The sequence below is a fragment of the Myiozetetes cayanensis genome, unplaced genomic scaffold (assembly GCF_022539395.1).
Source record: "Myiozetetes cayanensis isolate MyiCay16 unplaced genomic scaffold, myiCay2020 scf5-8, whole genome shotgun sequence".
NCBI classification, from domain to species: Eukaryota; Metazoa; Chordata; class Aves; order Passeriformes; family Tyrannidae; genus Myiozetetes; species Myiozetetes cayanensis.
In genome coordinates, this window is record NW_026087742.1 from 46225712 (window position 1) to 46247510 (window position 21799).

The following is a 21799-nucleotide window of genomic DNA, read 5'->3' on the forward strand; positions in this document are numbered from 1 at the left end:
GTAGCCTATACTCACATGGTAACTACAGGGACAAATTAAAAAAAAAACAGAGGGAAAGGTTCCTCATTAGCCCCTGCATCTCCCTGACATGGACACTGCACTACCCCAGCCAACAAAACCCAGGCAGCTCCAAGGCTCATCACAGTCTAGGGCTGCTCTATGTTCTGTATGCCCAAGGTCCTCCCAGGTTCTGAATCCCCAGAAGCCTTCAGGATCTGGGGAAGCAGGAAGAGGGCATTCTGGAAATACGAATGTGAGCAAACTGTTTCCAAGGCAGCTTTCCTCTTTGCTTTCTCTGTGGAGCACTTGCCTGCATGCACACCCACACCACGCCTGACTCTTGATCTCCCTCTGCAATGTCACCCTTCACCTAAAGATGGTCTCCAAAAGTCTCCAAATGGACAAAGACCAAGATTTGGAAAGAAGTTCATGGGGTAAGCCCATGCACCTCCCAGATGAACCCTTCTGCCTGGGTGGTCACCAGTGTTGCTGGACCAGACTGAGGGCAAGCAGAGCAGGCTCATCAGTCTTGACAGGTCCTCTGTCCACCTGCCTATCTCAAAGCAGAATTCTGAGATAACGATTCCTGATAAAGGTTAGTTTAGCATGTTCATAAACATTCTGAAAGCAGGAAATGCACAATCACCACCAAAGCAATTTATGCCAGTGCTGGACCACTGTAAAGCTTTTTCCCCTAAAACCTGAACTAAATCTTCTTTGTTCCTATTGCATTATTTCTGTCCTCTCTGCAGAGAGACTTTGCACACCTCTAATTTGTCCCCTACCATAATCAATCCTTTTTTTTTTTTTTTTTTTTTTTTGACAAATAAGTTTTTTCAGACCTCTAATGAATTATGTCATTCCCCCTATGGCTGTATCCAAGCAGTCTTCACTATTTTCTGGTGTGATGTACTAAACAGGACAACCCAGTGCTCTAGCCCTGCATAGTCACAGACTGACCATTTCCTAGGGTCTTCTCCTGTGAATTTAAAAGCCATCACTAACTCTCTCCTCCCTCCTGCTGCCAATTTCTACTGCTACACAAACTGGCACAGTAGGGTGTAAGAAACATGCGATCCAAGCACATACACCACTCACCTGTTTTTAAGATGTGCCGCCAGGTCACATCGCTGCATGACTTCCTGACACACAGAGGAGAAGGGGCACAAAACAAACAGCTTGTCTAACAGTTTATGAACAAGGATGCTGGATTTTTTGCAGAGTTTAAAATGGAGTCTTTTTCGATCCAGCGGGCAGAAATCCTTCTCCTGCAGAAAGTTCCTTAGGCACTTGTAGCAGAAAGTGTGTCCACAGGGAGTGTCCAATGGCTGCAACAAGGGCTGAAGGCAAATGTGACAGACCAAGTCATCATCCACTTCGTTTTGGTAGTTGTAGAGATGGTTCTCCCTTGTCCAGTGTTGCTGGCCACACTCAAAGCACAGAGGGTTCAAGGAGGCATTCTGCTCCACTGCTGCCATGTCGTCACCGGTAGTCCCCATTTTACAGCTATGAAGGCTGATGGATCTTCCTCCTCTTCCTCCTCATAGGATGTGGTTGCTCATGTAAAGCTCACAGGGAAGCAACTTCTTCCAGCATTACTTATGGTCTTCAATCAAGCGTCATTTTCTGCAACAAACAAAAAAATTAATTATTCATTTTGCATGAAATATGAAAATTCTTTTCAAAACATTTGACTCTGGGTTTATTATAACACAACAGCTAGACAGATTAGGGAAATATTCCTCTTTACTCTAAGTTTATCATAGAAGAGAGCAGCCAAAAAATCTACAAGTATGATTCCTTTTACAACACATACATTTTATGTCTCTGTAACAGCTGCAGCACTGCACAGTTTTCACCTGCAAGATGACCAGTTTGTGACAGCAAGGACACCGCATTATGCAATGTCACACTAGAAGCATACAATTAGCATCTGGCACAAAAACACCCTATTGTGGAATAATGGTTATATGACCAAGTAATTAAATGTGTTCCTTAATATGAGATTATTATTTTAATCTGGTTCTACTCTCTTTTTAGGATTTTGACCATACAGAATATTACATTATTAGTAAAGTTCTAAGTAAGAGTGCATTAAAAATAACAACAAACGGCTTACCCTGTTACTTCCATTAGTAATATTGCATATATGTCACCACTTACTTTCATGTTCTCTCTGTGAGTTGCTACGCACTGAGGACATATTCTATCCAATATGCCTCATCTCATTTAGTAGAGAGGCCAGTAACAAAAATATGGAATAAACTAATCATATGAAGCTATTGGTTTCAAACAACTTAATCCTGTTTTTATCTAACAAAGTTACAGCAGACTCAATGTGACAATAAAGGACTGTAGGCCTGTCACTGTGGGACTTATTTTCTAAACTTTTTATGTTACTAAACTTCACCCCTCTTAAAATAGCTGCCTGGTTGGGAAATTGTGCAGCCATCAGTCTGCAATTTCCAACACTAAATCCTTATCCCTCTCAACTTTATTTACCCTTCTTTCCCTTATGGAATCATAATGCTTGGCACTCAAAACATGATGATTTAGAACATAAAACAAATTTTCTCACAGACTTAAGAGACCTTCATATTTGTTAGTTTTGGTAAATGTTCTCAGTGGTGGTGGGGGAATCAAATTTGAGCAATGCTTACTTTGTGACTAAATTCTTAATTGCAACTCAGCATGCAACACTCATGACAGAAGCTTACTGTGTTCTAGCAGAGCAGCAGCAAGCATACGGAGAAACGAAAACTTGTAGTCTAGGTATCAGCCCATCACCTTTATTTTTAGCTGCTGAAATGTAGTACTAAATATATATACTCTGAAATTCATGTGAAACAAATGCTTTCACTATGTCTTACTGTTTAAGAGATTCCCTGTTTTGGTTTTTGTCCCTTAACCTCACACAGCCAAGCACAAGACTTAGAGCACATTTTACAAGGATTATTATATCCTTTGACGCAAAAAGGATTAAATAGTAATTTGTAATCTGGGCTTCTATTCTGCCATGGAAATTGATGCTCATCGTTGCCCTGTCTCGTAGTAGATAATGTGCACCTTCTGGAAAGGATTTCACGAGAGAAGAGCACAGCAGTTTTTTCTTGCTGGAGATGAAGAATGCAAAATGAGACCCCAAAAGAGATTAGTCAAAAAACAGTCTTAAACGTATTATGTAAGAGCTCAAAGATTGGAGAGCAGATAAGGAGAGCAGCACACGGGGTCCTCGTGCTCAAACCGCAGCTCTGCATTTGTGCTGCTGGATTAATGCAAAAGGGATGAGACCCATCTAATGGCTGTTCTTTATGTAATGCAAAATAAACCAGATAAATGCTCTAGAAAAACACTGCACTGATTTGCAACTTTACCAAATTATTTTGCTGCTCAGGGCACCAGGAAAGGAACATGTGGCACGTGCCGTATTGTACTTGGGGTTACCTGCAACACCAACAGGCAGGGCAGGGGAAAGGGACGTGCAGACAGGCAGCAAAGGCCATTTTATGAGTGCATTGTCCAAACAATAGACCCACTTCTACAATTTACTACGACCATGACTCTTCCTCCTTCTCCAAGTAACCCAGGTCCCAAGAGAGGACCAAGTCTGACATCAGCAAGGCTACAGAAAACCCAAGGACCATTCTGTGTACTGCTACTATGGAGCCTCAGTTATGGAGCCCTGACAGTGAACACCCTGAATTCACCTTCTTGAAGGCTTCTAGCACTTCTATCCTTTGAAGTCTACGTAACTCACACAGCAGTCTGTGATAGAACCCCAGTCAATGTCATACAGTAAATATATTCATGAGATACTTTGACCTGTGTGACTTGCTATAGCCAAAGATGCTTGCGGCCCCTCTTTTGGAAGGTTGTAATTAAATCCTTTTGTGTGTTAAAAATTCTTTTTAATAGCTTACTATAAATTCTGAACAAAAGGTAAAATCAGAAAAGTTATTGAGCAACTGGGCATTCACCGCCATGTTAAAAATTACCATGACAAGCTTTCTCTCCTAGGAAATGTATATCCAGAAACAGGCTCTGTTTACTGAAATCACAAGAGCTTGTCCTCAGTGAAACACAGGCAGTCACTCTACGGCCCACCACTGCAGGAGGTGAGCAGGCACACTTGTTCCTACGACTGACCCACCTCAGTGTCTGAATGCCATGCTTTGGTGCAGAGGTGCCACTCCAGGCCAGGAGCAGGCTGTTCCTGCTGACAGCTGACATTGCCTCTAGTCAGTCCTTGGTGCTGCCAGTGCCCTGTTGGCTTAAACCATCAATAAATAAACTAACCCCACCACATTTTCTGCAGCTGACATCATCACCCTTCCACCACCACTCTGCCAGCAGAGTTGTGGAAGAAACAGATAGTGGTTACAACATGAAGATTCAACAGAAAAAAAAAAAAATCCCACTGCCACCACCAAAAAAAATCAACAAAAATCAATCAATAAATAAGAGCCCTGCCAGTAAATAATAAATAATAATAATAATTTAAAAAATTGAGATTTCTGTACTTTCACATTGCTGTCTGCTTTCTTCACTGCTGTGAAGTTGGGGCAAGCCCATTCCATGACTAAGGAATCACTCACCAGGACTTGTGTTGTTCATATACTGTGGTGTCTAATTATCAATTTAAAGACATTTTACTATTTGCTCCCAGTGCAAAATACCAACTTATTTTCCAAGTCCACAAACACAATATTTGTAGTCTGAGCAACAGTTGGGATGGCAGGCAAGGTCTACATTTCACTGATGTAAAGCACTATACTCCTGAAATCCACAGTATCAGAGCATTGCCATTTATAATACACTACTTCAAGACTCTTTCTGCATCCCTTATACTATTTGCTGTATCTGTTATCACAGCAGATCACCAGCTTCACAGGATGATAACAGCTCAGGAAAGTTGCAAACAGGAAAAATAGTCAGAACTATAAAAAATATGAAGTGGGTAAAAGAGTCAGTCAGGCCTGTTATTCAAGTCATATAATTCCCTAGAAAATAATTCTCCCAGGACTTCATTAAACCAGTCAAACAGTGCAGGTGGTGCCCTGCTTTCAGTTTTAAATCACAATCCACTTGGGAACCAGGCAAGACTGGACATCTGACTGTGCAAATTTTTATTTTAGTTTTTAAGTGGTGTGTGCACGAGAGCGATTTTTAGACTGTAAAAGACAGACTTATCTTTAGGCCTCCTCTAGTTCTGACTTATTGATTCAACTAACATTCTCTGGAGAAGCCTGACACATTTTTACAAAAGCATAAGATGTCAGGCTTTATACCTACATCAGATTTCACAACGTTTATTCCTTCTGTCTGAATAGGCATTACTAAAAAAACCCCAAACAAACCACAAGCAAACTGGAATTGTAGCAATAACTTAGCCTTTTTACTATGGTTGTCTCTACATAAGTTACAAATCATTAACACTAGTTCCAGTTTGAAGTTAATGGAAATATGTATTTTGCAATTAATACTCTCAGAGATTTAAGTGATCTATTTCTAAATTATCTCATTAAAATCCTAAAGATTTAGAGCTCACTAACTGATTGTTCAAAATTTTACAAAAAACCCTGAGTATTCACCAGAAGCAAACAACTATGTAAAACAACTGTCTTACCAACTAACCTCTTCAACAATTAAGTTTAATATACCACAATTTCTTATTTTGTTTACAACCCCCTATGTAATTTTCTCAACCAAAAGCAAAGGTCAAAAGTGCACCCTTAGATGAATGACATCACTGTTCCTTTGCTGGACTCTGGTGTCCCAAAATGGTTGGGATGTAAAACTCAGTTCTGTGCCTAACAAATGGACATATTCACACTGAGATCTGTCCCCCCACTGAATCAGTGGTTAATTTCTACTGTGTAGTTTAAACAACTGCGAGTGCAAAACCATCCACCTGTATTTCCACTCGACTGAAGGCCACCAGGTACTGGTTGCTGCTGCTGCTTCTCATCCCAGAAGGCTCAAAATTTTGCTGCCTCCTGACAGCATAGAAATGCCTCAGTATATCCCTTCCTTACCCCTCTGCAGTGTGGAAAGGGAGGGTATGGAAAAAACTCTGACAGCTACGGTGAAGGCTTCATGTGACCCTGATTCAGGCAGTCCTTTCCTGGTCAGCCAGATTTGACCTTGCAAGGCAACACATAACACAAACCCATCAGTAACTCTGAGCAACAGTACGGTCATCAACCTGGATTTTAGGCTTAATTTTAAAATGTCACAAGATTTCCAAAGTCTGTTCTCCATGGTCAATGGCACCTGAGTACCTAAGCTAGCTAGGAAGGATCCCATGACACCCAAACTCCCCCACCTTATTCAAATGCCAGGGCTGTGAACAGGATCTCTGAGCAGTCAGGACTGGATCAACAACAAGCCCCAGGAAAGGGAAACTAGACAGTGGTTAAATCCATTGCTTAAAAACACACCATAACATTAATTAAACATTAGTTCTTAGTTCCCAGTCCAGTATTCTTCACAGGAATTACAGTATCAGGCTGATGATTCCTAACTGTTCTCAAAGTAGACCCTAGCTTGAATGGAAGAATAAAAAAATAGAAGAAACTAATAAAAAACATAATGAGAACAAATAGCTAGCAAACAGCACTAGAAGGGAAAAGTGTTATTCCCCATCTTCCGATAAGCGTGACCCAGCTCATTAGATACAATCTCTGCTTTAATATTAAAGCCATACAGCAAACAAGTGAAGTAGTACACGCAACATGTATTGACTTTACAATAGCCATGTTAATTATACTGATATCTGAGGGCTGCACTGCCTTCAGACACCAAACCCCAATTCTATTCTAGTCCAAGTTTATGAGACAGCAATCCTGTTAAGACTCTTCATCTTTTGAAAATGCAAACAAATGAAAGTGTTGTCAAAAAATGGTGCCTGTCAGCTCAAAGTCAGGGGGAAAAAAAATCTACCAGATATGGACAGGTCACAGCAATTAGCCTGAGGCAGTTTTCTGCTAAAGCTGCAACCACACTGTCACCACATGCCCATTACCCAATACACCTATTTTTAGTGCCATGTTTTTAGGTGTTCAGCAGAGTGACTGTAAGTTTTATATTCAAAATAAATAATATTGTGCCTGAATGGTGACTTTGTTCCACTGAACCAAACTCAGGCAATGCTGGGTTTGCAGTAAAATCACCTCTCTACAGATGATTTTTTTGCCTCCGTGATAGCCCTTTTTGGTTCTATCAAAGGAATGCCCCTCACAGACAAGATGTCAGCCCTACACCAAGTGATGACGCCATTATCACTGCAAGGGACATGGGTCACAGGAGACAGTTTTCCTTCCCCACCTCAGGGTGAGGGGTTTTACATGCAATTCCTTAGAAAAACATGCACATGCACTCCCCTTGCTAAGTATTATCACAGTACAACATTTTTCAAGGATGCAAAATGAAACCTTGCTTAAATCTGAGGAATAAGTGTTTTTGGGAAAATTAACAGGACTGTAAGTTGCGTTTGATATTTGTAGAGTGCTGTGTTTCCGTGGTAACTAGGGGGCTACAGGCTTTAATTACCATCACAACGTTAAGGGTCCCCGCTGTACATCAGGGTGTGAGACGCTGCCACGCGGGCAGACTAGCAAAAGAAATGTCTGCTCTGCCTCCTCTGCCCCCCGGTTGCCTACAGAGGTTTAGAGGATCCGAGCAACCATCACGCCAGGAAACAAAGTGATGTACAGAATAGGGACACCGAGGGGAAGCACAAGACTGGCCATCCTTAGGAGAGATGACGGATGATTCCCACCTCCCAAAACCACTGCCTCAAACCCAGAGACGCTTGACATCCTCGACAAGAGGAAAGAGAGGGACATGATGCCCGAAGATAAAACAAGCGGCCAGAAGGTTTTGCTCAAACATGCAAAGATCATCCTGCAGCCATCTTCCATGGCACAAATGGAATGGCTTCTATTTTGAGACCAGGAGATTAAAATAGCTTTACGTTAGTCAAATTGGTCTCGAATGAGGTAGGAAAGATGAGCACTGTGACTGCACAGAGGTCCCTGCAACGAACTATCCATTCTTTGCACCAAATATAGAGTTACATCCAATAAATCACCTCAGAATAGAGGAAAAGGAGGTAAGAGTATGAATCTTTAATGAAGATACATCTACAGATTAAATTTTGCATATTCCAACTGAACAAGATTAGTGCTGAGAAAGGAGGAATTAGGACACTCAAGCCAAGTCAGATGAGAGCCACCCAGGTTTGGATGGTCGGTTGGCTCTCCTGGTCTGCAGGAAGTACGAACCCCACCGGAGAAGAATGAACTTGAACTTGCACCCTCTCCTCTGCACGAACAACAGCCGCTGCTGCCCACCCTAAGCGAAGTATTGCTCACAAGTACTTCCCTTCTCTGCCATCCCACTTCGCAAGAGAGGCGGGAGCTGCCTTTACTATTTGTGAGAAAATCCACTTTCTGTTAAGTACGTTGAATTTTCTGCTCAGTGGAAAGAAAAGTGCCTCTTTCTGGGGGCTAACTCTGCTTGGTGTCAGAAGCCACCCCACTGCAGGAACCCCCAAGCATGGGACAGGCACCTGGTGACTCAGGATGCACCAGGTCTCTCAATAACCGAGCAAGTTGGTAACTTTTAGGCCTAAGCATATAAAAAGTTCTGCAAGAAACCTCCTTCAAGTTTCTAAACCTGTTTCTAGTTTTCTGCAGCAGTGAAAAAATTAAAAAGAAGCAAAATGAAATGAAAATAATGCACTCTTACCTGCCAGGAGACCCAAAGACAAATTTCCGTCCTAGTGCAAAAATGAGGAAAGGAGAATTTAATTACACCTGCTGTAACAGGTGGGCTTTTATATCCAGTGGAAGCAAAGAGAGTACCCCAAGAGTCAAAAATCCATGATAAGGAGACAATTAGTGAAGCTTTCTTCCCACTGATGAAGCACAGGAGAAAGGCAAGAAAGAGTAAAACATTTGCTTATCTGCTACGGATATTTTCTGCCGTGCAATCTGTCCACCAGCCCTTGCCATATGTGCCACCCTTTCTGTTCGGAGATATGAAGGCAGCGGAAAGCTGTCCATCAAGATGCTAAACCTTCTGGAAAGCCCTCCCCTGCACACTTTGCCCTGAAAAGGGGACTTTCGTGGATGAACAGAAAACACTTAACTAGATTAAATGTAGCTTGCTCCTGGATATGCACAGAGAGAATTTGATTTGATTAATTCAGATTTTAAGGAGCAGCAGAGATTCAAAGAAACTAAAGGAATCTGAGAGCTATGTTCCCTTTTTCTGCTCTTCTGTATAACCAGCCCCCAGCCCTACGGGTGTGCATGGAGGAAATTCAGGGAGACAGCACTGGGATTAATCACAAAATTGCTTTGATGACAGAGAGAAGCTGGGGGTGGAGGGTTGTAAAGGATAAAAGACCTTTCTGAATAGTTAAATTGCAGGACTTAACTATTTTCAAGGAGAAATGCCAGCCCATCTCTTCCTTCAGGCATATGCCACCTTGCGTAACTTGTTACAGCTGGTTTCCCCCATCAACCACAACTTGAGTGGTAGTGGAAAGCTATTTTCAAAGGTAAACTATGCTGTTACTAAGCAGTTTTTTTGCTTAGCCACATCACGAAAAAAAACAAAGCTACCTCCTACTAAGCTAACAAAAACCCCACAAACTCTCAAAACAAGCATTTCTAAGATCTGTGTGAGACAGAGCCAAGAAGACACGGTTTACAGACAGCTCAGATAAATGATAGCCCCACGCTGTCCTTGTCCTGCAGGAAAGGAGGCAGAGTCTTCTGCAGGAGTGAGTGCCCATGGGCTGCAAAGAACACACAACAACTCGTGGCCAGAGGAAGAAACTTGAAAGTACAGGAGAGCAGTGCAGAGGATGGTCTAGACTTGGTCCGAAGCTTGCAGCTTCAGGCTCCAACCTCAACCTGCCAAACCCCAGCAGCTAAGGAGCATCACTTGAAGAGCTAAGGCAATCCCCTAAACTGCTTGTTTTCTCCCTAATGAAAGGAAACAAATATCACTGCATTAGGACTCTCTCTCAAAAAAAAAAAGAAAATAAGAGCCTTCTTTAAGCCCACAGTCAAACTCAGACTACCTCCACACAGGTCAAATTAGCCCGGAGACGTGACTTGCCCACGAGCAGGGATACTGCAGGCAGTGATCGCTGAACCTCCACAACCACCCCTCCTGGTCCGCAGCACAGCACAACCAGGGATCAGGGAAAGCTGGGCTGGCTCTGGCCATCCCTTGGTAAGCAGGTGTCTCATCCCAAAAGCACTGCCACCCCTGAGCAGTCCCTATTCGTGCCTTGCTAGTGCCTATGCCATGCACTAGCTGTCAGTTAAATTAACTCCAGGATAAAGGCAAGTTCTTTGATTTTTAATGCTTTAGGGCAATGGCTGTGCCTCTCCCTATTCAATCTGTTGAAAAAATTTCCCTCTGTTGCTGTACATAACTTAATTTCCAGGGAGAACTTTCTTTCTGATATGTGTATAAAGCTAGCTGACCCAGCTTTGGGTACACAGAAAAGGCAAAGCATGACTTGTCCTCATGCTCTTTTGTATTTGTACAAAATGCCCCCACATTATTTTGTAGGACACTTCTCAGAAAATAAAACCTTCGAATTGAGACTTTCTGCTTACGTTCCCTGTCATACCTCAACAGATGTATTCTGTACAGATATTGAAAATGTATGGCTCCACACATCCTCAGAATTTACATAACAAGAACATGTTAGATCTAGAAGTTGTAGTCTTAAAATACACAAATATTATCTTAAATAAAAAGCATTTAAATACTTTGTATGTAAACAGATATTTACATACACAGTAGACTAGTGCTTGATCTGGGGCCCCCAGGATTCAGAGAGGGAAGTGGATGTTGAGTTGACTATGTAAAATCAAGTCTGGTTATACATATTTGACAGAGACAAAGAAAATGGAGCAAAGACTGCATTTGGTTTTAGTCCCACTATAGGAATCACACATTCTCCACTTCAGCCCTTTTAATCACACAGCCACCAAGAAACAGTGGAAACAACATTTGTTGAATGAAAAAAAACACAAATATTTTTCCTAAAACACTTTTCTATCCCTTAAGCAAGTTTGCCAACTGTTTATTTCAAACACTTTCTCTGTAAGTTTGTCTGACTGCATGTTAAATACACACAGACACACATATATATATAAAAATAGAATTTTGCCACCTATTACATAGGGAGGCTTTTACAGTGCAGCTATTTATCTGCCTGAGGTGCAAAGTTTGGCTGCTACAGCGTGTCCTTTGAATCCTGTTACTGCTCTCAGAAAGAAACTACTTCAGTGGGAACACTGTTGGAAAACAGTCCCTTAAGATTCAAGTGAAAATGTTGGCAAAGATGCACAGCAACACACACACAGCAGGCCAAGAGGTCCTGGTATGTATTCTCACATGAGTGACAGGGGCTAAATATTAAGCAGCAATCTCCTAACTCCCCCTTCCAGAATGAATAATGTGGAGGAGGGAGAGCTGAACTGCTGTTACAGCATTTCTGGCCACTTTCCTTGATGGTCTTGTTCTCTTTGTTTAAGAAAAAATAACATTCCTAAACGAAGGCATCATAAACAAAAACCATAACCTTCTAAGTGAGTAGTACAAATTAAAATAAAATCAAAGAAAAAAAATGACACTAAGGACAAGTAAGTGGCAGCACCTATGCAAAACATCAAACTGGTAGCTATATGCAGAAATTATATATAAAAGATAATATATTTAAAGAGCAATAAATCAAGAAATAAACTAGAATAAAATTGTTCAATAAAAGAGAGTTAAGTCCTCACAGAAGGCTACAAGCAAACAGGGGCAAAGCTCAGAAGTTTGCAAGGGTGGGGAAGGATCAGGGCTCCTAACTGCTACACTCCTCTAGTGAACAAAAATGGAGTTGTTAAAAAAAAAAGGTCTAGAATTATGAAAGAAAAATGCCTTTCAGTTCTTAGATACTTAATCATAAATTTGCAAAACACATACAAGACATTTACTCACGTCACTAGGCAATTCTGATTCACCACATTTTGGGAAGAGAGTGGGAAAGGAACGATGCGCTAAAAAGCCCCACCAGGTAGGCCGTTCAGATTTCTAACTTTAGGCACCACTCTTCTGGATCCCTGGTCAAAATGGCTGCAGCAACAGAGGCCAGCAGAGGCATGCTACACTGGGAAGGAGCCAAACTTTTCCTCCTCCTCCTCCCTGTCCAATCTCTTTTCAACATGCTGCAATTTTGCGTTTGAGATTCTGTGGGGGATGATACAATTTTCACTTCCTCATTTATTCTATGCATTCAACCCCTAAGAGCTAGCTTTTAAAATAACAGACTTGCTTTGAAGGATAGTACTTCATTAGCAGTGATTTTGGAAAGAGGTCTTTAAAAGGCAGACGACTCACCCTCCGGAGCACCCATCTTCTTTGCACTCCTTAACCACAATACCCATTTTCCCAAACAAAGCACTTCTCAACAAGTTAGGTTAGGTTCATAAACATAAAAAATTAAATTTCTCTTTTATTTCTGCACTTCTTTTTTTTACTCTCAACCCATGCTAAACACTTTCACATGTTTTATGCCAGATACTTAGATGAAACATTTTTCAAACTTTATAAACTTTTTTTTTTTTTTAATTGCCATATTGTCCAAGAGCCAGAAACCATCACAGACAACAATCCTGTTGCACTGGGAGCTGTGCAAATGAACCCAAAGTATTATGGTGGCTCCAAGATAAGGACTCATATTCCCATGGGATATTTTTCTTTTTCACAAAAAAAGGGCACAGTGCTGTGCAAAAAGACTACGAGATGCCAGAAATGCCGCATAAACACCAGTGCTGCTGTAGACACCTGCCTACCCCTTTGTACAGAAGCAGTAGTAGCTGTGTTGGTAAGGCCAGGGTAGCTCCATGCAATGGAGTATTTGGAAATAGCATACTTCCAAGTTTCTCTGCTCCTATCAGCAACAGGGATTCCAGAAATTACTCAGAAGTTCACCTGCAAACTCACTGTTTGTAAAATCCAGATCCTGTAAGAAGCAGCTCAAACTTACTACCAAGTTCAGAGCAATCTAGTGGCTCACAGGAACAAGGTTAAGTGGGTTTAAAGACAATGCCACAAGTCATCTTCACTTGGCAAAGTTGCTAAAAAGCTAAGGAATACCCAGAAAAGAAGTGCACACTTAATCCTGAGAAGGGTCCCTTCTGTATCAACCCCACAAAAACCAGTCTGCTCTATAGTTACCAGTTTTCAGCTAGACACGGACACTTGTGTCAGAAAACCAACTTTGTATGCTTCTATAAAGAACTGTTTAGTACTGCAATTAAAAAAAAAAGCATTGGTTTTCACTGATTTAGAGAGCTAAAAAGATAATGATTTCAATTTAATGAACCAAGAGGGGGACAGACAGGGTAATTAAAAGCCTTTATCCTGTACTTCAGGTGCAATCTGAAAACCGGAAGTGCAGACAAGAACATGATGAGAGTCTCATTCAAAGGAGACATCTTACTTTAAAAGCAGCAACTCAACTACAAGCAACACTGTCTCTTAACATCAGCCATACGGGATGAGAACACAGAAACAAATAATATCCCAGGCAACTAGTCTGCCTCCCTGTGTTGAGTGACTATAAATAAAAGACATAGGGAGGACAGAGTCATGAAAAGGTCATAACAGTTGAAGAATTTTAAGACGGAAAAGGTAAAACCTTTCATGGAACTGAGAAGTTAAACTAGAAGGCTTCTGCAATAATACAGCATACTTTGGCTAAAGGGAGTAATTTGCATAATTTCCCTTTGTAAACTTTGAGACTAGAAATATATGAAGTCAGATTTACTGCTTGTCCACACGGACCGGTTTAACTGAACATTAGGTTTCAATAAAGTTAAATTCTGAACTGACACTTATTTTGCTGTTAGAGTATATTGTGTTGCTTTAGCAAATCCTTATTACTAAACGGAATATAAACCAGAAAGGGTTTACAAAGAGTCTTGGGGTTTTTTTCCACTGAGTACATGAAAATAAATCACGGTACCTTTCCCATATCCATTGAGGGTGTTTTTTTTCTGGATGCTGGATTTGGAGAACAGCACATCTGCTGAGGCAATGGCTGGTTGGAGACCCAAGTTTTCCACTGCCCTCCAGACCCCCTTCAGACTTGCAAATGTAACCAAGAAGATACTTTGGCTTAGAGATTTCCAGAAGCAAAAAACTGGGAGCCAGAGAATGCAATGAACTAGGGGAGCCAGAGAATGCAATGAACTAGCTATAAAACCGCATCCCAAATAATTATTGTAAACATTAATTCACAGTATGTTTAAGGTAAGAAAATACACCAACAGAACCACTGAACCTCACCAACAATTTCAAATCTTTAACTAAAAAGCCTCCTAACAGCCAGACCTGATGCCTCACTTGCTCTCCTGATTTTCTTTCTCTCTCCTTCCCCTCCTCAAATCCTGGAAAAATAGCAAAATGTGAAATATTCTTTGGGTTAAACATTTCCAGCTGAAAATATTAAGTGCCGTTATTTCAAAATACCTACACACCAACAAGTCCTGAAAGCAAACAGATTTAATTAAAAAAGAAGGAAAAAAAGTCTGAATGATCTTCAGTTTCTCATTCTGTTTTTCAGGAGTATATCATCCCCTTCTGATTTTAAAAAAAATCTTCAATTTTTATTACTTAAATTTTGCATGTGCTGCACAGCACCCAGTAAAATGAGCAAGTTTTTTTGCAAGGTGGTTATGAAGGCTACCTGGAAGTTTATCAAGGTTTCAGCATGCCCATTGGAAAACCTTATGGGTAACTGTACAAACACTTCTCCACATGTATCCTAGGAGACCAAAGAGCTTTCACATTTAAGAGCTTATTTCCCAGCCACCCTCTCAATACACATCTCATGCAATTATAAATAATACAAATAGCTGCGAGAAAGGAGGACACTGGTTTAATTTCAGCCAGAACATATGCTGACCTCTGCTTGTATCTGCATAAATGTTGCATCTTATTTCAGTACTTCTTTCTCACTTTCTGACTACAAGGATACTATGTAAGTTATCTCATGTAATTCATGAAATGTGTTTTTAAACTCGAATTTTTACAACCACGCAAAGATATGATTCTTTTAATCTTTAAACATTCACACATGTACATGCAAATCACCATAAAGAGCCTTTGTGTTCAGACAAGTGAAATCTAGATTCCTGACCACAACATTTTGAAAAGCATCCGCCTGCTAAAATCAACATATAATTTAGGAAAAACCCTCCAAAAGAGAAACTAAAAAAAAAAAAAATCCCAAACAAAAAAACCACAAACACAAAATCAAAAAAAAAAAACACAAACCAACCTGAAAAGCACAAACCAGCTAATTTAAGAGAGACTCACTTTACACTTCATGTTTGAATAGCTTATGCAATTGAAACAAGCTGAATCAAAAGCAATCCCTTTGTTTCCTGTTTGTAGTTCTCATCACAGGATCTAACCTGCAGTTAAGCATCCAGCACCCAGACTCTCAAGAGAAGCAGCCTTAAAATGCCGAGAGCGGAGCCCCAAAAACACCCTGGTACAATTCCTTGGCAGCCGGCACCCATGTTCTGTTACAAAACCTGCAACACAGAGCATGACAGGTCCTTCCCTTCCTCACCTTTTTGGTCTATATTTCTTATCCTTCCATCCCAGTGGAGGTGAGAAGGCAGCACAGCATACGTGCCCAACATAAAGGAAAAGAATATACTGTTGGCCTCCTGGAGGAGGGGATATCACATCACATCACAACAGAGAACTTCAAGGAAAAAGGTTGTTGGCATGTCGATATACACAAATTAATCCACCAGTGGGTAATTAAAACAGAACCAGTTCCTCTCATAATCACCAAGCAGCTCTTGGGGTTTGATTTACTTAAAGCAGTAAATTAATGACCTAACCTCACACGAATATGAGTGAAGTCCTAATAGCTGTGGCTCAGGAAACACTAGCCAGAGTAGCAGCCAGGGTAAAGGATCTGCAAGCACTCTCTTACACCGTGTCCTTTTCAAATCCTAAACCTAATATTAAAATTAACTGCAGGCTAAAATGTCACCCATAATTCCTCAAGAATGCATAATGAAACATTGCTACTACATCTAGCACATCACAGTTTTGTAAGCACACCCGGCAAGTGTGCGTGGGCATCACACACACAGGAATACTTACAGTAACTCCAGGCATATCGTGGCTTTACAACGCATACAGAAGGTTTCAAGTCTCTGTCATGCTCTCCATGTGCTGTATGCTAAAAATATTACGTAAAGGAACACAATGTTTGCAAGAAAAACAACAAATTGGATTATATAATATTCTTTTTCTTTCTTCCACTCCTCTATTTAAGAAAATCCTGTTTTTTTGAAGAAAGAAAATGAAAGTGAAATCTTGAAACTCTTCTCGAAACTGCACATACTTTCTGAAAAAATGTCCATATCTGTGTAGTTTTGTAATTCAGTATCTCAATACTGTAGGCATATTCATTGCAGAAAATCTCTTTTACATCCCAAAATTGCTCTGCTTTTGTCAACCTATTCCCTTCAACAACATTTGGTTTAACACACAGACTCTACATTTTTAGTAGCACTTTGCAATAGGAAATTTAACATTTTAAGATTTCATTTCAAGTAAACATGCTCCATGATTGCAATAAGCAGCTGAATAATGATATGTTATGGGAAAGAAAACCTACCACAAAACCCCATATCATACTAACCTCAAAAAAACACCAAACACCAAACCCAAAAATCTATTTCTAACGGAAGAGGTAAACAACTTTTACCCTCATTAAAAAGTTGAGAAATGTGCACACCACCACTAAAATATAATTAATACACAGCCTCCAGAAGAGTCCAAAGGAGCAATTTAATTAACCACCCACTGATTTCATAAATGACAAGAACGCACAAAGGTAATGGCACCTTATAATGGAAAATGTCCTGTTTATTTAGCTGAGCAATTGTGCTGTTCTATGTTGTGCATAAATATGAGAAAACATATTTTGAACTCATGACATTTTGACTTTGTAAGGTGTGACAGAACAATATACTGGCCATGATATAGCCACTGTATACTCCACTTATTTAATGCCTTTACCCAAGAACCTCAAAGTCACTGACAATCACAAAGGTTTTAACCATTATGAACTCCTCTTCTTCCATGCCCTCTTCAGAAACATGGAAGAGCTGGGAGGAAAAACCCCCACAATTTTACTAGTATCCCACTTCAAACAAACTATTGCCTCATGTATGGACTTTGTATCTGTAGTTCTCCCACTTTCATAAAAACGGATCCTCTGAAAGCCCTATGAAATATTTCTCTTGACTATCTTCTAAACTCATTTTGCAATTTCTCACCCTTTTTCTTCACATGAGAAAAGCTTCTTTTTAGCTGCTACATCCTTTATCAAGGCTGAAGAGAAGTAGCTCTTACCAAAGTAGGAAAACAATGTAACAAAATATGTGAAAGGCGCTTTCTTGGTTTTTTTTCATTGGACTTCTTGGGGATAAAGCTGAAGGGAATTAATATTCCTTCTTGCATTCACAAAACTCAAAATGCCTTTGTGTTGCAACATTACAACCATCAAAGTCTATGTCACTGCACATGAAACAAAGCAACATCTGAATTTATGAGCTATTCATCTCCCTATCTAACAGACACACCAGAAGCATCCCAAAAAGATGTGAAGAGGCTGGAGAGGGTCCAGAGAGGGGAAAGATGATCAAAGAAGCGAAAGGCTTGCCATATTAGGAGAGGTTGAGAGAACTGGGTTTGTTGAGCCTCGATAAAAGAAGGCTTAGGGAGGACCTTATCACCATATTCCAGTATTTAAACAGTGGCTACAAAGATGGTGGAGACTCCTATTTCACAAGGAGACACACAGAAAAGACAAGGGGTACAAGTCACCTTTTGGAGATTCCGACTGGACACAAGAGGCATAATCAGCCACTGGAATACTCTCCCCATGGAAGTGGTGGATTCCCCAGTGCTAGACACTTTTAAGATTCATCTGGACGGGGTGTTGGACCATCTTGTCTAGTTGTACTTTTGTCAAGAAAGGTTGGACTAGATGATCCTTGAGGTCCTTCCCAACCTGGTATTCTACGATTCTATGATTTATACTTGCTTTGGGGCATACATAATTTAAAATAACACACTGAAGAGATTCTTCAAGCATTAAAGTCTCTACTACAAAGCTGACTGTCAGATTGCAAGGCTTTCCTTACAGGATTCAACAACATACCATAAAATGATCCTCAGCAGTGCAACACTGCAGCAGCAGGGCATACAAGGATGCATATTGGCCTCAGGATCTCCCATCCCACCTGTCCCCCCTATTAGCAGCTGGGGAATGACATTATTAACTTTACATAATGCTGGCTCCCTGCCCACCTACTACAAGAAAAGCATTCCTTAACAGCAATTGTATGATCAAGTGCTGATCCCAATAGCATCACTATACAGTGTACCTTGCTGAAGTGATTAGTTTGCGTGCACACATTAAATACACATTTCTGCAATTCTGCATCCAACAGTGAAATCTCTACCTAGTGGTATTAACTAGTCGTGTTTACTGCTCCTGAGGGCTCCCCATCATTAGGTGTTTATGATATTTCTCAGTCTGTAGCAAACCATTACCAGACATACCCAGGTGTATTAGCTGCCTGTCAGTGATGCCACCAGATATGTAAACATCTTTATAGAATTATGAAACCTCCCATTACTTTTATGCACTATGCACTGTGGTTTACTTACCGATTAGACAAGGAAAGAAGAGCTCTTGAATAAATACCATAAACCTGCTGCTAATTATTTTTTTGTAAACTTCTTGGCTTTTCTCAAGTCCTTCCAGCTTTCATGTGTTAGCATGTGCATTCACGTCAGAAACCAGCAGGTCCCAAGTACCACCTGCACCCCATGTCCCAGCTACAGCACCTTTGGGTTCCTTGTTAATGCTCCCTTTGGTGACCTTCCTCAAAGGACTCTTAGGTACCTTACTGCAGGACTGAACAAGGAGTTGTTTTCCTATAGTTAATCATGATAACTACTGCATGTTTCCAGGATGCACTTACTCTGTGAAAATGGTTTAGATTTTCTGCTTCTAAATGTTATAGAGAATATATTCCTTAAATTGTAACACATCATTCAATTGTCTGCAGCTTCCCAAACAAACTGACTTGTTTCTACCATTTATTATTGCAATAAACTTTATCAGAAATTCTTACATTCTTCCATGACACAAACATACTTTGAAAGAAAATCAGGTTGCACAACTCTCAGCAAGAACTCCATTTACCCATCATATTCCTCCCTAACAACTGCACTCAAAGTTTCTCGAGTGGTCTTACCTGCACTGAGAGTCGATCCACAGTATACAGATTTCACGTGCTAAGTTAACTAGGTAAGAAGCACTAGAAAAGAGATTTACCACAGTTAGAAAAAAATTCTTGTTACAAGTGTGATCCACTGGGGAAAGCTCTCAAAGACAAAATAGCGTTTTGTAATTCACCAAAAGTCACCTGGGATGCAGAGTAGAGAGAAAGAAACAGGAGCAATAGCACAGGAGAGCTCTGAATTTTTTACAAAATGTCAGAACTTGCTGTTGAAGCAAGCAGAAATATCAGAACTTGAAGATTACCTTCCTCAAAAACCTTCCTATATGAATTCCTGTACTGCTTGTTTCTTTTTGAGTGGGTTTAATGCTGCCTATTTCCCCCCCTACTGCTAGGGAGATTATTTTTTACTTTATAACAGCATTCGCCCAAGTTCTCTGCTACACAAGTTTGAAGAGTCAGAGCCAAGGCGGTTTGCAGCTTATGAAGCTGGTGCTCACTATCTCTCTCCCCTGGTAGCCTGGAGGGACACAAAGTAGCTGGTCGTCCTCCCTCCTGCCTCTCGGTGATCCCTCAGTCCACTTCTACAGAGGCGCAGGATAAATGCGAGGAGATAAGTTATTAACTCATCAAAATACATACAGAAAAACAATTAATTTTAAGTATTACATGGGGGATATAAGTAGTTATTAATTGCATCTTCCAGATTAATTTCTAATTCCACTAGGTCATGGCACAGTGAAGTAATTTAAATCAAGGGATTTAACAGCACTTTGAATTAGTTTAATAATGCTAAAGCTTACTGTTTATATTCAAGTATTTATCTCACAAGAACTACCTTTTCTCACTATTCAGTAAAATTAGTTCAAAAATCAAATGTATTTCATTACCATTCCTGGTAGAGAAATTTATTTAAATTTTACAAGAATAATGAAAATAGACAATACCATTTCACGTTTAAATACAACTTAAACCTTTAAACTTAAAAGCATTCAATTAAACAAATCATACTGCTTGTTGCTACAAAATTATATTCTTTCAGTGCAGTAATACTGTTCTTTTCTGTTCCTGCCCTCCCTGTCACCAAAGGCTTATGTTTGATTTCTCCCATTGAACAGCCCTTCCATTTGCTTCCACCGCACAACGTAATTTTGGAAGTGGCAGAGTCTTGCCTTGAGCTTGAATCACTGCCGCCAAAAATCTCATCCTTACAAAATTGACGTCGCATTCTCAAAATCAGAGAGATTAAAAAATAAGGTATTGCCCAAAGTGTTTTTCAGGTTTCTCTGCACATAAACAGTTTGATTACTTTAACAAAGACAGGTCAGCCTCTGCACAGGGCCCTCTTTCATACAATCCACACAGATTCTTCAACCCAGCAGCTCAAACAACATTTGTTATCTTTTAGCAAATACGTTGCTACAGATTGCTTGCATTTCCATGGCTTCCAGTTGTATAAGCCGTGTCCAGGGTGGCTTTCACTAGCACTATCTCATTTCACATTTCAAGAGACCAAGAGAACAAGGATGCTCAGCTTCCAGGGCTCAGGTGAAGTAACTTGTAGCTCACAAATCCAGTCTTTCTTATGCCATGTCCCTACATCTCTACCAGCATGACAACTAGAGCATTACTTTTAAAATGTCTTATGTATGTATATTATCTGCTTTTAATGAAATAAAAAACCTGGAAAATTTATTCAAAGAAAAATATGCAGTCTATCTCCCATAAAACCATACTGGCAAACAACCTTAAAATTCCTTAACGACACATAAAGTCCTTCAACTCAATTTTATGAATTGAGAGGAATCCACTCTACTGTTACATTTCCTAAGTAATTTCTTACAGAAGGATTACATTAAGAGTCGAGGGAGAATTTAGTTCTTTCCATGCTAAGGCCTGCACTCCCTTTGTGACTTTTATAAGCTCAAGAATTTTTAAATTCATGTAAACTTCTTACATAAATAAATAAAGCACTGAGAAATTTTTTCTTCTGGAATTACTTTGCAGTGTAACTAGAATGGTACTTCTCCACTGCAATATTATGTTGTGATACTAACTCAAAAGTTCACACCGTTTTCATTTCTTTGCAATCTAGGAAATGCTGCCATCAATAGTAAATCTACGTGAAGTCACACTCCTCTGGTGCATTTTGTGCATAGCAATCAGTTCATAACACAATCCTGTGTTGTTTAAAATTCAGTTTATTCTTCAATTACTCTGCTAGCCTGACTCTAATTTATTATATTTTCTGGTACATTTGATTTTGGATATTATGACATCCTGGCTCACACTCTTAGAAAGGAAACATAAAATGGTGAGGCTATCTAGGGACGGCTGAGAGTAAGATAGCAACAGCCTGGAAAATTAACAATATCACTGTCTCTGTGCTCAGCTAGACCTCTCCTGCATTAGTGCTGAAAAAAATT

The 21799-nt window shown here is 40.1% G+C and overlaps 1 protein-coding gene across 4 annotated transcripts in view; it reads right to left on the minus strand.

The window, feature by feature from the left end:
• The window catches only part of LNX2 (ligand of numb-protein X 2), a 56034-nt gene that overhangs the window by 23136 nt on the left and 11099 nt on the right, over positions 1-21799 (minus strand). For 2 of the 4 annotated variants that reach the window (XM_050333277.1, XM_050333280.1), the window contains exon 2: positions 1099-1626. In XM_050333277.1, coding sequence (XP_050189234.1) covers positions 1099-1499 — 401 coding nt within the window. In that variant the 5' untranslated portion in view covers positions 1500-1626. Of the gene's footprint in view, positions 1-1098; positions 1627-8751; positions 9142-12021; positions 12040-21799 lie in introns of those variants that run through there. The other 2 variants (XM_050333281.1, XM_050333278.1) reach the window with 2 other exon arrangements.